This window comes from Erinaceus europaeus, chromosome 1 (assembly GCF_950295315.1).
Source record: "Erinaceus europaeus chromosome 1, mEriEur2.1, whole genome shotgun sequence".
Lineage (NCBI taxonomy): Eukaryota > Metazoa > Chordata > Mammalia > Eulipotyphla > Erinaceidae > Erinaceus > Erinaceus europaeus.
In genome coordinates this window covers 123,672,003-123,689,989 of record NC_080162.1, presented here as the reverse complement: position 1 = coordinate 123,689,989, position 17,987 = coordinate 123,672,003, and the positions used below count along the sequence as shown (strand labels likewise).

Below are 17,987 nucleotides of genomic sequence, written 5' to 3'. Positions count from 1 at the left end.
TACCCCATCTTGGAAGAAGCTCAAAGATATGTTAAGTGAGGTAAGTCAGAAATGAAAGGATGAATATGGGATGATCTCACCAATAGGCACAAGTTGAAAAACAAGATCAGAAGGGAAAACTCTAAGCAGAACTTGGACTGAGTTGTATTGCACCAAAGTAAAAGACTGGGGTGTGAGGGAGGGTTCAGGTCCTGAAACATGATGGCAGAGGAGGACCTAGTGGGGGTTGTATTGTTATGTAGAAATGTTATGCATGTACAAACTATTGTATTTTACTGTTGACTTTAAACCATGAATCCCCCCAATAAAGAAATTTTTTTAAAAACCTGCAAAAAAAATTACAAGATTTTATCATTTAAACAACATAGATGAAATTGGAGGTACTTATGCTAAGTGATATGTAAAAAGGGGAAGGACAATTGCTAAATAGTTTCACTCATATGTGAACTTTAGATGACTAAAGCAAATGTATATGGAAAAAAGTAGTAAGCAAAATGACTCCTCGACTTCATAAGAACTCTGGTCATGGGGTGAGGTGGGGAGGTGGCACATAAGTTTGATGGAGAATGTGGTGACTTATATAGACCATGTGGTTATGAAATTACATCCAAGAAATATTCTAATTTCATCAAACACTGTTGAATTACTACTGCAAAATAAAAACAAATTAGAACCAAGAAGAAGAAGGAGGAGAAGGAGAAGGAGAAGGAGAAGGAGAAGGAGAAGGAGAAGGAGAAGGAGAAGGAGAAGGAGGAGAAGAAGAAGAAGAAGAAAAAGAAAGAAGGAAAGAAAGAAAGAAAGAAAGAAAGAAAGAAAGAAAGAAAGAAAGAAAGAAAGATGGCTGCTACATTTGCCTTTCAGACTATCTCAACAGTAAGGCGGTAATTTAAGTTTATAATTAACAATGTATGCGACTCAGGTTTGAATTCCCCCTACCCCACCCTCCCCAGCACATTATAGGAATCTTTGGTGCTATGCTTTCTTTCCCTCTCTCTTTTTCTTTCTCTACAAAAAAAAAAAAATTTTTTTTTAATCCATAGCAGTGAAGCTATGGTGATGACAATATGTATATATCTGATATTACTCTTGAGCCACAGAATGCCAAATAGCATGGGGCAATGACAGCCTGCTACCATCAGCCTAACCTCCCAGAAATACTCACATTCCGCAAGTCAACTTGTGACCTGGGCAGACCTCCTTGTCTCCTTATTAAACTAGTGTTTGTCTAGGAATGAAAGGAATAAACAAGTGGGATGCGCATGGCCTGCATTTTAATGAGGAACAGAATCCAGTGGAGTAAAGGGCACATTGTTATGAATCTGCAGAGTAGACTCTTTCTATATTTCCCCAACTCCAATCTAACAATGTTTTTCTCAGAACTGTTCATCACTCGAGTCCACAGCTGCACCGTATACTTCATACACGTCATGGCTAACCCACAGTGAATGATCAGAAGGGATAAATCAATAGATGAATTTTCTCTTTATTGCTCAATTTACTTCCTAAGAGTACAACACAACTACATGGAAACAGTCTGAGACCAAGTGTGATTCTTTTTCTGGTTATAATTTAGTAAAAGGTAGACAATTCTTGTTGGGCAAATCTTGGTTCACACTTCATGCTGTCACTTACTGGCATTGAGTTTGAAAGCTGCAACTGGTCAGACTTCTCTGCCATCATTGTGCCTTCAGTGCTTAGCTCAGAAAGAGATCATTCTCATCCATGAGGTCCCCTTACATTCAGCCTTTTCATTCTCTTTCTCTCTTCCTCAGTGTTGGCATCACTTAGCCCAATTCCTAACTCCTCTTGTGGGACTGAAACCTCCACAGAGTTGAACACCCAGATCATGCCCCTCCCCTTTAGCCTGCAAAGTCTAGCACAGTGCCTAAAAGACAGAAACATTCAATTAATGTTGGTTTGATAAAACTAAAAATATATATGAAAAAAAAAGAAGAGAATAAACAAGAGAAAGGAAAAACTGTAGTCAGACTGTGGATGGTTAAGAAAGAGAAGAAAGGGATCAAGCAGTGGTCTGCCAGCTTTATTCTGTGAAAGGGAAAACAGTTTACTGAGGCTTCTCCCCTCTCTCCTACCTTGCCTGACCCTTCCCTGCATCAGAGATCTAAAGAATGTTCTAGATCCTAGAGGAGAGCTAAGCCTCAAGCCCAAAGAAAGTAATGCCGCCTTCTTTTCCTGTTTCTATGTACCAAAGACATGCTGGGAAAATTGAAAACACTGCATGATCATATCCACATACTTTGTCATTTTGATTTAGCAAACCTCTCAACTAGCATTTAACTCGACTTCATATTGTCCAGTGATTAAATTTCTGCATACTAAGCAAAATAGTCAGTCTTTTCAGGTCTCTATTCCTTTATCTGTTGAAAAAAATTTTATCTCCTAACTTCCTCGGAATATCAAGGTCTTTCTAGTATGGTTATGTAGCCAAATAAGGTAGTTGTGCCTACAAAATGTGATTTAGAGCATAGTGGCACCAATTTTCTTCCTTTTTAAAAAAAATCATTTTAAGAATTTTTATTAGTGACTTAATATTGATTTACAAAATTATAAGATAACAGAGGTATAATTCTGCACCATTCCCACCACCAGAGCTCTGTATCCCCATTTCAATCTCCATTGGAAGCTACAGTAGTTCTCCCAAGGTTGCCTATATGCATTGATTATTTCTGTAACTATCTGTCTATATTTATAAATATTTGCCCTTGCAAAAAAATTTTTTCTAAGCTGTAGTCTTTGTTTTCACTTAGGGATCAAATTATAGGCCAAATTTTCATAGGGAAATTGCCTATGTTATTTAAGACAATAACAAAGTGACTATATGTTTAGTCAATCTGAAGCCCTGGAAAGTGAAAATCAAGACTATAAATATCATATTTAAACCCATCCCCACTACTGGACCTTGAGAGCTTGTTTGGAGGTTCTAGCAGGGGAGCACAGCTACTCGTATACACTCGACTGAAGACCGGTTTGTCTCTATTCAGGAAAGGCTGTCCACTCTGACTGAGTGCGCAGCTTCGGGAGGGACACACATGGAGCAGTGAGGGAGGAAGGGGACACCTGCCTAGACAGCCAGATCAGCTGAATCAACCCTGTCGATCAATGGGGTGATAGATATCGCAGCCAGATCACCCTCACATCCCCAGTCCCACTATTGGAAGAAGGTTTTGGGGGGGTTTTAGGGATTTGTTTGTTTTTTTCCTTCAGGGTCACCACTGCTGGGACTATAAATCCATTGCTCTTGGTGGCTATTTTTTCCGCCTTTTTTTTTTTTTCAATTGGATAGGACAGAGAAAAATTGAGAGGGCGTGGGAGGCAGAAAAGGAAAGAGCAAGATAGACACTGCAAACCTGCTTTACCACTTGTGGTGGGGAGCTCAGGGCTCAAAACTTGTATCCTAGAGATCTATAAAAGATCTATATCTGGATCCTTGAGCTGGTCCTTGCCCTTAGTACTATGTGTGCTTAACTGGGTACACCAACATCTGGTCCCTGTTTGAAGAAGTTTCTATGCTGTGGTTTCTTCCCATATCACTGTCTCACAACAACAGCAATAACAAAAAAACGAACTATAAGGGTGGGGGTAGATAGCATAATGGTTATACAAACAACTCTCAAACCTGAGGCTCCGTCAAGTCCCAGGTTCAGTCCCCTGCACCACCATAAGCCAGAGCTGATCAGTGCTCTGGTAAAAAAAAAAAAAAGAGGGGGGATTATAAATTTCAGGAGTAAGTATATCCTGGTGACATGTTCTAAAGAAACAAACACACTCATTCAAAGAGATCTCTATATTTATATTCATAGCAGCACAATTTGTAGTTACCTAAACTCAAAGCAAACTAAGTGTCTAACAACAAATGAGTTGCTAAGAAAGTTGTGGTATATATATACATATATACGCAATGGAATAGTGCTCAACTATTAAGATTAATGAAGCACCTTCTTCATCTCAATTTGGATGGAACTTGAGGGAATCGTGTTAAGTGAGATGACTCAGAAAGAGAAGACAGAACATGGGAGGTTTTGCTCACAGGGAGAACTTAAGAAACAAAAACAGGAAGGGGAAACACAAGCCGAGCTTGGACTGGGTTTGGTGTATTGCATCAAAGCAAAGGACTCTGGGGAGGATGGGGGATGAGAGGGATTTGGAGTCTTGGTGCATGATGATGGAAAAAGATTTAGGTTGAGAGTGAGAACGCTTTTCAGACACCTATTATGGTGAGATGAGAAATTTAACCAATGTGTCGGCAACTGTACTGTAAACCATTAGCTCTCAATAAAAGTTATTAAAACAGGGAGTTGGGTGGTAGCACAGTGGGTTAAGCGCAGGTGGCGTACAGCACAAGGACTGGCGTAAGGATCCTTGTTGGAGCCCCCAGGTCCCCACCTGCAGGGGGATCGCTTCACAAGCGGTGAAGCAGGTCTGCAGCTGTCTATCTTTCTCTCCCCTTGTCTGTCTTCCCCTCCTCTCTCCATTTCTCTCTGTCCTATCTAACGATGACATCAATAACAACAACAATAATAACTACAACAACAAGGGCAACAAAAGGGAAAATAAATACATATTTTTTTAAAAATTTAAAAATATCAAAACGCACACACAAACCTCAGTTTCCAACTCAACTTAGAAAAATGTAATTGACAATCAACCATCAGCTCATCTCTAATAAGAATAGAAGTATTTTAGTTGGTTTGAATTCTAAAAATTTAGAGGTCCTGCCCAGTTATTTAACCTACTCAGGCCGTAATTTTTCCCCACACTAAAAATAATAATAAATAGTCACTTATCCAAAGATAGTTATGAGCACTATGTACTTAAACATTTTATGATAAGAGTCAAGCAATATTTTAGGTCTTGTAAATCACAAAGACATCTTTAGCACAACTACTCAACTTACTGCAATATCAGTCACATACACACACACACACACACACACACACACACACACAAAGAGTACCAAAAGGGATGGCTGCATTCCAGTAAAATTTTGTTTACAAAAATGAACAGCAACTAGACTTGACATGTAAGCTATAGTTTGACATCCTGGAGGATTGCATAATATATTGTGTATTATTTGCATGATCTCTAGGATACAAGTCATCAAAATGGTAGTGTAATTATTGCTTCAGCTTGTGGTAGGCATAGCTTTCAAGTAGGTTCAACAAAATTGAAAGTTTGGGTCAACTGAAAGTTACAAGTTTGGTCAGTCGTAACCAAGACATGGTACTACACAGATTTTTATAGACTTTGAAATACTTAAGAAAAAAAAAAAAGAGACCAACAATCCACCTCAATATTACTTCTGAGATGGAATAACCAGAGATAATATATTGCTTAGTAGTTACAATATTTGAGATGTGTGAATAACCTCTTAAAATTTTAAAAGTTTAATTTTTTTTTTTGCCAGGGCACTACTCAGGTCTAGTTTTTGCTTGTGCTGGATACTGAGCCTAAAACTTCAAAATATTAGGAACGTTCTTTGCATAATCACTATGAAATCTCTGTAGCCTTTACTGAAGTATCCTGGTATTTTATTGTTTTTGCCTGATTTACTTTGTTTCGTTCTCTAAATTTGACAGCCCTACTTATAGACCTTTCTGTTGGTCCCTCAATTTGGGAGTCACTGGTCTTGTCACATAGCAAGAATAATTCAACACAAGCAACATTTTGTTCTTTCAGGGAGGAATTACATTCTAATGGAATTATCCCCAAAGTTAAAAAATAATAAGTCCCCTGGGTAGAAGTCACTGAAACACTAAGAGAAAACCAGTCCTTGCAGTCTTGGGTGCCAAGAACAAGCTGAGGTCACCCAAGGAAAAAGTGTAATAATCTTGCATTTGTTCCTGCTGATTAAAATCAAGCAGCTTCCTGGAAAATGTTAAATATCCTTCACGTCACTATGTTGAATTAATATCTGAGCAGTATTAATGATGGAAAAACTCAATTGTATCCAGCACATCCAAAGTTTTGCAATTAGAGTTGTCAACAAACAAACTGTGTTGTCAAAGCCCATTTTGTCAGTAAACAAAGCAACTAAGGGGTGAATAAATGTTCTGCATACATAAACAAAGGTGTCTAATCAAAGATTACTAATAAATACTTGATAATGAATATGAGGGTGGAATAAGTGTCCTCAAAAATTAGATATCTCCTCATTGAGTAGGATTATAGATTAATCTTCAGGACATTTAGGGTAAAAATAGGGAAACATGACCACATCCCATAATCCACATCTTTCAAACTTTAAGTGATATTTGTCTTGTCCATGGAGGTGAAAGGCATCATGTTTTAACTAAAAGTGTACAAAATTCACTATGAAAAGTCTACAAGGGTCAGGCAGCAAAATATCTGTTAGAGCACATAGACTACAGCAAACAAGATTGTGAATTCAAGCCCTCAGTCCCCACCTATGGGAGGGGAGTTGTTCACAAACTGTGAAACAGTGCTTCAGGACTCTCTCTCTCTCTCTCTCTCTCTCTCTCTCTCCCCTCCCTCCCTAACCCCCCTTCCTTTCAATTTCACTCTATCTCTCTCAGAAAGAAAAAAGAAAAAAAGAGGGAAAAAATGGCCAGCAAGAGTGATAGATGTGTCCTGCAATCACTGAATCCCCAGTGATAACCCTGGCAACAAAAAAAAAAAAAAAAATGAGAAAGGAAAGGAAAGACTCACATAAAATTTCTCTATTAGAGACAGGATGGGTATATGGATCCACCTGTCAATGCCCATGTTCATCAGGGAAGCAATTACAGAAGCCAGACCTTCCACCTTCTACATCCCACAATGACCTTGGGTTCATACTCCCAGAGGGTTAAAGAATAAGAAAGTTATCAGGGGATGGGATGGGATATGGAGTTCTGGTGGTGGGAATTGTGTGGAGTTGTAGCCCTCTTATCCTATGGTTTTGTCAATGTTTCCTTTTTTTATAAATAAATAAAAATAATAAAATAAAATTTATCTCCTATCACTTCTAAGCAGTGCAATCCATAATCTCATTTAGTCTCTCTAAACCTCCATTTCCTATCTGTTAAACAAAGATAAAAATTCACACCAATAACACTTTGGTCAGCGTTAAAGGAAATAAGAATACTTTGTCACCTGTGATATAGCAGCATACCATCCTCTGTCATTTTTCTGAACAACAACAGAATCTCTGGTGTTACTAGCAAAAAGCACATTTGTACTCCCATGAAATTTTGTGTTAACATACTAGTGCTGCATAACAAAGTGTCACAACTTGGGTGCCTTGAAAAAGTTTTTTTTCCAATTGAGTGAAATAGGTCACTCAGACAGTGTACTGCTTTGCCATGTGAGTGACCCAGGTTCAAGTCCAGCTCACATGACACCGAAGGAAATTTCAGTGCTATAGTATCTATCTATATCTCTATTTCTATCTCTCTATAGCACTTGCCTCTCTACTATCTCTAGTAAGAAAGAGAGGGAAAGAGAAAGGAGGGAAGAGAGAGAAAAGGAAATAGAGAGAGAGAGAGAGAAACAACAGGATTCTTTTTCTTATAACTGGAGGTGCAGAAGTCCAAACTCAAGGTTTTGGCAGGGTTGGCTCACTTTGGGTTATAAAGAATGGATCTGTTCCAGATCTCTTTGCTTTTATAGATGACTACCATTTCCTAAGTCTCCTTCTATCTTCTTTTCCCATTTATGTATTTGTATCTTAGTTTTCCCTCTTTTATGAGGGTACTAGGTCTATTGGACTAAGCCCAACCTAGTGTCCAAAGCATACTTTAACTACCCCTGTAAGAACCTTGCAGTGGTCAATTTTCTTGGGAAGCTTAGGTAGCTAGCAAAACATTTCTTATGTATAAATGGGTGCTTCTGGAAGGGATCAGAATTTAAACCAGTTGAGTATAGATGGCCCTCTCTAAAGTGGGTGGACATCACCCAATCCATGGAGAGACTAGACAGAACCAAAAGAGGGGGAAACAGTGTTCTATTCATGTAAACTGTGATGTCTATCCTCTACCTTCAAATGTTGGCACATCTAATTCTTAGGCCTTTCATCTCACATTGTAATATATACAGTCAAATCCCCAAATCTTTATATTTGACTATTAATACCGTTTCTATGAAGAATTTTAACTAATACATATCTTATATCTAAATAGTGCTATATTCTGAGGGTTGAGGTATAAGGAGAGAACTTCAGTATAAGAGTATGGTGGAAATATATTTCAGCTCATAATATAGTCTTTCATTCATTTTGACTGTAAGTCACCAGCTAATTGACCATGTTTCCCTGCCCCCAAAAAGGTCTGCTTCTCAGATAAAAATGCTTCACACTATAAAGGAGACCTACATGTTTGATGAATATCTAAGATGATGACTTAATTATTCTATAATAAGGCTCTAAGATCATGTTCAAGTGTCTTCTCCAAACCCTAAAATATTAGTGTCCCTCTTTTCAAAGAATTATTTCTATCCTGTAATAAATATACCATTCCATTTTTTAAAAAGTGGGTCAATTATGTATAAATGTAGACAATTGTAGAGATGATGGTTATCCCATATCTACAATCATAAGGGAACTGTGGTGGATTACAGTAGGGAGAATCAAGATTCAGTACTCTGGTGGTGGGAATGGTATGGATTTAAACCCCTGTTGACATGTAATTTTTTAAAATAAAAATAAATATACCATTCCTTTTCTTTACATTTAGTTTGGGAATGCATATTTGGTACAATGATCAATAAATTAAAATGTGTGGACTTCAAACTTAATTCTCTGTCAAGGTATATATTCACTGGCTCTCTCTCACTTCTGCATCAACCTACAGACTGTTGATACATTTCTAGATTGTATACTTCCATTAAATCTTTGGACTAATAATTATATACATGCCTATATATAACAAACACATGTATACTAAACATATGTAACATAGAATGTAATTAAAGTTTCTAAAAGTAAAATAAGAAATTTTTGTAGCAAACCCTAAAAGTAGTCTTTAGACATTTTGGTTAGTCATGGTTTCTCAACAGCTTCTTAAGTTATTAATGAATTTGCTATTTTAATGTGAGAGCTTAACCAGGCACACCACTGCCTGGCCCCAAGATTTTGCTATTTTAGAAAATATAAATGACCCTACAGAGTGGATATAAGGGGACATGGACCTTGGGAGCCATCATAGCACTGTTTGTAACATAAAAAAAAATTAAAAATTAAAAAAAAAAAAACTAGAAACAGCCTGATGCCCACCAAAAAGCTTTCAGTAAAGAAGCAGCTGCAGAGTGGAATACAATTGGTGATAATAATTTTGGGAAAAATACAATATTGGGGGGAATTATTCTTATTATGTTGTTAGTGAAATCAGGTCACAGAATGATATACAAAGGTATCCAATTTTAAGGCTATATGTGCATAACAATATATATGAAAGCTATTTACCAATATATTAATACAGTAGTAAGATTGCAGACATATTTTTTGTTTCTTCAGGGCACTTTCCTTATTTGTTTTCTTACAAAGTTTGTGTAGTACTTAGAAAAAGAAGAGGAATTCTGGAAATAAGAGAAAGAAAGTGGAAATATATCCCATGCTTATGGATTGGAAGAATTAACATCATTAAGATGACCATGTTACCTCCCTGGAGCCCGACCCGACTAGCGAAAGGTAGAGACAGGCTGGGGGTATGGATCAACCTGTCAATGCCCATGTTTAGTGGAGAAGCCCCATTGAGATCTTTGGTCCATACTCCCAGAGGAATGAAGGGGAAACTTCCAGGGGAGGGGATGGATATGGCACTCAGGTGGTGGGAGTTGTGTAAATTATGCCCCTCTTATCCCACAATCTTGTCTATCAGTATTAAATCACTAATTAAAAGAGAGAGAGAGACAGAGACAGAGAAACTGAAAACTTGGACTGGAGCTGGTGTATTACACTAAAATAAAAGACTCTGGGGTGGGGTGGGGAGGTTCTGGAACATGATGGCAGAGGAGGACCTAGAGAAGGTTGAATTGTTATGTGGAAAACTAAGAAATGTTACATATGTACCAACTACTATATTTTACTGTTGACTGTAAACCATTAATCCCCCAATAAATAAAATTTAAAAAGAAAATAAATAAATAAAATAAAATAAAGATGACCATGTTACCAAAAGCAATATAGATACAATAAAATTCCTATAAAAATCCCTGAGCCTCCTTAATAGATTAAGACAAACACTGCAGAAGTTGATCTGTTACCATAAAAGACCAAGAATTGCCCAAGCAATTCAGAGAAAAAAGAACAAGAATGGAGGCATTATACTGCTTGACTTACAATTATATCACAGGGCCAAAACCGAGTAATGTTTATTATTGTTAAGGGGAGGAGACATACAGATCAATGGAATAGAACTGAAATCCCAGAAATCAGCCCTCACATTTATGGAGAGTTAATCTGTGACAATCTGACCCAGAATATTTAATTTCAGAAAGAAAATTCTCTTTAATAAATAATGTTGGAAAAAATTGGGTGGCCAAATGCAGAAGAATAAAGCAGGACTGGGAGTCCAGTGGTAGTGCAGCAGGTTAAGCACATGTGGCACAAAGCACAAGGACCAGCATAAGGATCTTGGTAAGAGCCCCGGACTCTCCACCTGCAAGGGAGTCGCTTCACAAGCCGTGAAGCAGGTCTGCAGATGTATGTCTTTCTCTCCCCATTTCTGTCTTCCCCTCCTCTCTCCATTTCTCTCTGTCCTATCCAACAATGACGACATCAAAAACAACAAGGGCAACAAAAGGGAATAAATAAATATTTTTTAAAAAGAATAAAGCAGGACTGCAACATAAAAATCAAAACACAAAATGGATAAAAAAAACTTAGATAATGGACAAGAAACTATAAAATGCATAGAAGGAAGTATCAGTGGAATGCTTCATGATTTCTGCTTTGGAAATGTCTTTAGAGACTCTAGCCCAGCAGCCAGAAAAACAAAAGAAAAAATAAACTAGTACATCATACTGAAAATCTTCTGCACAGCAAAGGAATCACCACCAAAAACAGAGAGATATCCTATGGAGTGGGAAAAAATATGTCCATGCCATTGGTCAGACATTCTTTTTTGCTTATATTGCCACAGTGCCTCCTAAACAGATCTATTTTATGTTAAACAGTGTTCCATTGGCCATATTACCACCAGAATTATATTTTCAATACAACTATTTTGGAACATAAGGTGGAGTATCCAAGAGTAAACATAATCAGTGTCTAAAATCTTCATGGATATCAATGGTATTGAATAAAAACAGAAATGAAGACAGAGCCCAGTGGCATACCTCTACTATCTTTTCTTCTATTGGGGGTGGGAATTAATGGTTTACAGTAAATATAGTTGTTGTTTGTGTATGTGTAACATTTCTCAGTTTTCTGCAAAACACTCAATCCCCACACCTCCCTTTGCCTAGGTCCTCCTCTACCATCGTGCACCAGAACCTGAACCAACCCCCTCCTCCCAACCTTTACTTCAGTGCCATACACCAAACACAGTCCAACTTCTGCTTTGTGACCACTACTATCTTTAATCCAACCAGTCATTAATCCAGTCAATCTGCAATTTTTTATCCCAGTATAATATTACAAGAACTAAGCTATTCCAGAAAACAAGGTTTTGAGTTGATTGTTATGTGAATATAGCCATATCCCAGGCACTCTCATATTTAGTTGTAATTCCCTCTGTCTCTTATTATTTTTTAATAGATAAGGAAACTATTAATGAGAGATAAAATCATATAGGTAATGAGTACCAGAGTATAAATATAGGTCCTATGAACCCAAGTTTGCACTGAATACCACACAATACACTGAAATTCTGTCAAAAGAAAAATAAGTATAATGGGAGTTACATTGACTCCCACAAATCACCACCTACTTGAATAAAATAAACCTTTTTAGTACAGATCTTAACCTGAGCTTCCTGATAATTCAAGGGTATTCAAGACTAGACCTGTATGAATACCTTCAATATTTGCAAAAAGTTTTACTGTGTATAGAATATATAGTGTGTTTTAAGAAAAGTGGTGTATATACGAACCTTTAAAAGAAGGTAGCTTCGCTTGAATGAATCATGAGATAAATCAGAAAGAGAAGGAAGAATATGGGATGATCTTGCTCATAGGCAGAAGTTGAAAAACAAGAACAGAAGGGAAAACACAAAGCAGAACTTGGACTGGAGTTGGTGTATTATACCAAAGTAAAAGACTGTGGGGTAGGGAGGAGGGTTTAGGTCCTGGAAGACAGAGGAGGACCTAGTGGGGTTTCCATTGTTATGTGGAAAACTGAAATATTACACATGTACGAACTATTGTATTTTATTTTACTGTTGACTATAAATCATTAATTCCCCAATAAAGAAATTTTTAAAAGAAGGTGGCTTCAAACAAGAACAATTTGCATTTTCAAAAGCTCTATAGAACTTACTCAGTTCTCTGCTTAGAATTTTAGATACATTTATTACCGTCTCCGGTCTCTTAACAATTTTTTTACTCTCCAGGAGTGTTTCTACCAGTCTGATGTTCCTTTCTGAGGTCTGATACCAAGAGATAGCTCTTGGGTCTGATTGTCATATACACAGCCAGGTTTGAGCTCCTACACCAGAAGGGCAATGATATGATACCAGAGGAGGTTTAGGTGCTGTAGTGTTTTCCTCTCTCCTTCTCTTTCTCTCTTTGTCTTTCTAAATAAAAAAGCAGCTCAGAGCAGTGAAACTATACTCAGACTACACACACACACACACACACAATGCCAGTTTATCTCTTTGATACCACTATGTCAAAGGCTGTGTTAGAAGTTCACCTTTTTTATTCTTTTTTATTGTTTTTCTCATATTTATTTATTTATTGGATAGAGACCGTCAGAAATCGAGAGGGAAGAGAGGGATAGAGAGGGTGAGAGACAGAGAGACACCTGTAGCACTGCTTCACCACTTGTGAAGCTTCCCGCTTGCAGGTGGGGACTAGGGGCTTGAATCTGGGTCCTTGTGCATTGTAACATGTGCACTCAATAGGTGCACCACCACCTGGCCCCCTATCTTTTTTTTATATTTATTTATTCCCTTTTGTTGCCCTAGTTATTTTATTATTGTAGTTATTATTGTTGTTATTGATGCCATCATTGTTGGATAGGACAGAGAGAAATGGAGAGAGGAGGGGAAGAGAGAGAGGGGGAGAGAAAGATAGACACTTGCAGACCTGCTTCACCGCTTATGAAGTGACTCCCCTGCAGGTGGGGAGCCACGGGCTCGAACCGGGATCCTTATGCTGGTCCTTGCGCTTTGCACCACATGTGCTTAACCCGTTGCACTATCACCTGACTCCCAAGTCCACCAATCTTGCTTGACCTTCAGTCTCTTCTTCCCATGGCAGTTTGTAGCCTAAAGAGTTCTTTGCCTCCATAAAAGCAAAGCAAAATTGCAACAGGCTTTTCATACAGTTTTTCTCCGGCTTTGGCAAGGATAGAATGGCTAGGGTAGCAAGAGGAGAAACCTTTTAGTAGATCAGAGAGAGAACTGGATTAGAGGATTATCTCAATAGTAAATCGAAACCATATCCTTGTTAAATAAGTAAAAGATTGTGCTTCGCCTGACAGTCATGGTTGATCTTCAGTCTTCAATCTTTACCATATTGTATTATAGATAATCATTTCCAGATATGCTTTTGTATCTCTGTCATCTTATTCATGCCTGACAAGAATTCACTGAACTTCCTAGTTGGGTTCAGGTTATAAGGTCTAAAGATGATAAGATCCCTACCCTCAAGGAGTTTACAACTTGGTGAGGAATAGACAAGTAAATAGATCACTTTGATAAGAATGGCAAATGTTCTGATAGTAAGAATAAAGGAAACTCTGGGAGAATATGGGAGGGGTACCTCTGGGGGATGAGGAGCAGATGCTCTGGATCATTTCCATGAGAAAATGGCTCTCAACTGAGTTTTTAAAGAAAAAATACAAGTTAAGGTCTGTGCATTAAAAAGTTTGAGACATTCAAAGAATAGGAAAGCTATCAAGGGAGAGGATGGGATACAGAGTTCTGGCGGTGGGAACTGTGTGGAGTTATACCCTTCTTATTATTCTATGGTTTTGTCAGTGTTTCCTTTCTATAAATAAAATTTTAAAAAAATACAAGTTAAGCGTGGACCCAAGAGAAGGATAAGGAGGAAAGGTATATTTAATGAATAGTTTCATAGGCTTAAATTACACACAATGTGCATAAAATGTGGGTAAAGAATGAATGTTAAGAGATGAGACTGAAGATGAAGGTAAAAGGCAAGCAAATCATGGAGAATCTGTATAGATCAATATTTATTGCAAAGGGAAAAAACTAGAGAAATTGAAGTTTTCTTTTTGGGCAAAAGTCATGGTTCTATTACACTGCATCCCGTGAGTACCCATTCATTGGGGAAACTGACAATCCTTTCTAACTGACTGAATCCACATGGATCCCAGTCACTTTCAAAGACAACAAGAAGCAGCTCCTGACAGCTTTCAACCTGACCTGTTGACTGGCTACGGAAGAAAGGCAAATGCTAGAAGAAGAAGAAGAACTGTAGAAAGACCATTTGACACAGTGTGCTGAATACAGTGTCTAGGTGGTGCCCAAAGGAGGATAGTGGGCAACTCTGATCAGTATCAAAATTGGGGTGGCAATGACTTTAACAGAAACACTGAAAGGAGGGATGGAGACACCAGTGTGTGCATGAAATGGGTTAGTAAGCAGATAGTATAGATGGGACTTGTCATGAGTGAGAGGACTAGCCCTAGGACGACCTTGTTCTATCTGAGTTGATGGCTCAGCAGATTAGAAGATGTGACCTGAAAAGTGGAGGGAAAAGCAAATTGTTTTGAAACATTCATTTTTCACGTGTTCTTGTAGAAAAATCCTATCCTAGAGAAAAAGTTATATTTCAGAAAAAGAAGCCACAAAGTATGTAATGGTTGAAGGCATGGGAATAGGTGAGATTATTTAGGGTGACTATGAGATGAAAAGGTAAGAGATTCAAGGAATCACAAACACCAGTACTGATGCCAGGAAACCTTATAGATGCACTAAGTAGTATTTGAATAGCTCCGGTACCACAGAATCCAGAAGAAATAGAGAGGGAATAACCAACAGTTCAAAATGACACTGAGAAGACTGGGAGAAAGGTTAAAAGTCTATGAAGGGGCCAGGCAGTAGCACAGCGAGTTAATCGCACATGACAGGAAGAGTAAGGATCCCGGTTCGAACCACATCTTCCCACCCGCAAGGGGGGGTCCCTTCACAAGCAGTGAAGCAGGTCTGCAGATGTCTTTCTCTCTCCCTCGATATCCCTCCCCTCTATTTCTCTCTGTCTTATCCAACAACAACAGCAATGACAACAATAACAATAATATGGCAACAAGGGCAACAAAAATGGGGGGGAGAGTCTCTATGAGTTTAGCTACAAGAAGTCCTTTGCAACTGTGACCAAGTTTTTTCTAGAAGTGAGGGCAGATGCACAAGGTATGTAGAAGCAACCGGATTGTGAGGTCATCAAGACAGTGAATGTCCTCCAACTTTTTCAAGAAGTAGGAGTGGGACAGGAAGAAAAATCAAGATGGAGAGCAAGCACAGAAAATTAAAAGAGAAAAGAAAAACTTCGAATGAACTAATACAAGAAAGTCTCTGATCCTCTGAGGAACTGGGTGTGTGATAAGTACATAAACAAACACCAGCACTCCTTCCTTCTGCATCCTGCTGAGCACTAGAAGGGCTTTTGTTTTCATAGTCTTTATCATTGAGAAATGGCTCTAAGCTTAACCTGTTAAAATGAAACCAAGAGAGCAGGGGATGCAACAATCCCAAAACCCTTTGACCCACCGCTCTCTTGCACCTGAATGAATGCCTGCTATACCCACTCCCACTTCCGATCCTCCCCACCTGCTCTGCTTACCCTGGGATATGTCCAAGCCCACATCAAAAGCAAGTCTTCCAGTTGAGACCCCAGGCTCTGGTGACTCAAACGCAAAACGCAGTTGCATTTGAAAGGTTTGTTTAGACAGTTAAACACAAAGGGCCAGAAGGCTGGCTTCGGGGTCTGTGCACTAATTCCAATTAACATCTTTCCTCTGTGGACTCGGAGAGGGGGACACCGTCTTAGGGAAGGGACTCCCTCTATCTAAGAGGTGTTGGAAAGAGTGAAGAATCCCAGAGAATATTATGGAACCATATGTTTTCCAGCAAAACCTTAGCCAACAGGGAATGAATGAATGAATGAATGAATGAATGAATGAATGAATGAATAAATAAATAAATAAATAAGAGTCCCCTCGCGACCCCAAGTGGACAGAGCTCACAGTACCCGGAGACTGTCTTGGCACGGATTTGAGAGCCTGGAGTGCCTGGAGAGTCCTCTAAGGCCCTTCTCTGCAAGGAAACGCGATCTGAGATCTTTGCAAATCTAAATATACTCTGGCAACGGAAACTCCAAATGAGTTCAGCTCTATATCTTGTGTGCCTGAAAACTGCTCCAGCTGAATGTACGGGAACGCAGCCCAGTGGAGATCTTTCTTTTTTTCTTTTCTTTCTTTTTTTTTTTTTCCCCCGGCGAAGCTGGAAGGAGGCCCTTTGCAAGGACTGAGTGCTGGCAGAATAGCAGCAAGCAATGGAGGAGCGAGGGGAAAGGCGCCTACCGTACCCAGTGGACGAGGCGGGTCATGCTGCGGGCGGGCTAGTGGGTGCCTGCTCAGGCCAGGGCGCTGCGGACTCAGCCTTTGCTGCGGGAGGCGGACCTGTGAGCTCTGCCCCCGGACTGCTGCCCCCGGCTGCTCTTGTTTGCACTGGGCCGTTTGCTTTTGGGATTTCTCCAGTCCAGATGTAGTCAGGGGGCCGCTGTCCCGGGGGACAATGATTCCATTGGAGGCAGGCCTTTGACAAGACTCACACATGACCTTTGACTAAAATGGCTTTGGAAAGGAAAGTGTCTGGAGGCTGAAGACGCGCCATCCAGCGCTGCCGTCCATGTTCCCACCCCCAACTGTGCCAAGTTATTTTTTTATCTCGTAATCTTTCACAGAGAGTCTCTATGGGTTTTGTTTTGCCTTTTTCTGTATAACCCTGTAGCATTATTTCCCGTTTCAGAAAGAACTTGCTGCATACGTTTCCTGCTGTGTTGCTGACGAACTCTCTGAATTAGAATCCCCAGATTAAACTAGGCAGTCATATATTCTATGGATTCCTCTAACGCTTTCAGAAATAATATAACCTTTTTTTTTTTTTGTTCCCTCGGAACATACCACAGTACACAAAGATCTTAAAATCATACTGTCATTTGGCCTCCTTGGTGCAGGGGAGGCTTTCTTAATTATATCTACTTTGCACACAAAGAAACCGAATGACCAGAAAATTAAGATATTTGTCCACTCGCTCAACCAGAAAGTGAAATCTGGGCCAATCCAATCAGCATCCTAGCCAATCCACAAACCACCCACTTCTCCACTAGTGACCCATAGCAGGAACTTAATTATGATAAACACACGGTGTAACACGTAATTGTAATACTTAATATAAGGCAACAGTAGTTATAACTACTTTAGGAGCTGCAGTTAACTCCTTTTTTGAAATGACAAAAGTGAGTACTAAAAATTGTTTTAGGATAATAGCTCTCTGGGGGTATTGATGCCTACAGAATTTATTTACTATGTTTTTAAGACCTTTTTTTTTTTTCTCTTTACCAGTTACTAAAAGGTTACTATGGGAACCAGGCCACCACTTTGAGGTATGAGTTAAAGGATTCCTGAGATCGCTGTAAGAGATCATCATTGACCAAATCCAGCGCATTTTTTTTCTTTTCTCTTCCTGTGTCTTTCCAGATGATGAAATACTAAAGGAAAGAGGGTTGGGTGAGGTCTTATGATAGTGAAGAAAGCCTTAAGGAGGGAGTCAGCATCCCAAGAACTGTGATGAGGACAGCTATGACAGCAGTTGCAGATATGCCCTGGAACCATTGGGTGTATG

At 39.0% G+C, this 17,987-nt stretch overlaps 1 protein-coding gene across 1 annotated transcript in view; it reads right to left on the bottom strand.

The window, feature by feature from the left end:
- ENPP2 (ectonucleotide pyrophosphatase/phosphodiesterase 2) overlaps positions 1-16,986 on the bottom strand; it is a 161,929-nt gene extending 144,943 nt beyond the window's left edge. The window contains exon 1 of the mRNA XM_060195679.1: positions 16,669-16,986. Within this exon, the coding sequence (XP_060051662.1) occupies positions 16,669-16,689 (21 nt within the window). The 5' untranslated portion in view covers positions 16,690-16,986. The remainder of the gene's footprint in view (positions 1-16,668) is intronic.
- Between the last annotated feature and the right edge of the window lie 1,001 nt (positions 16,987-17,987).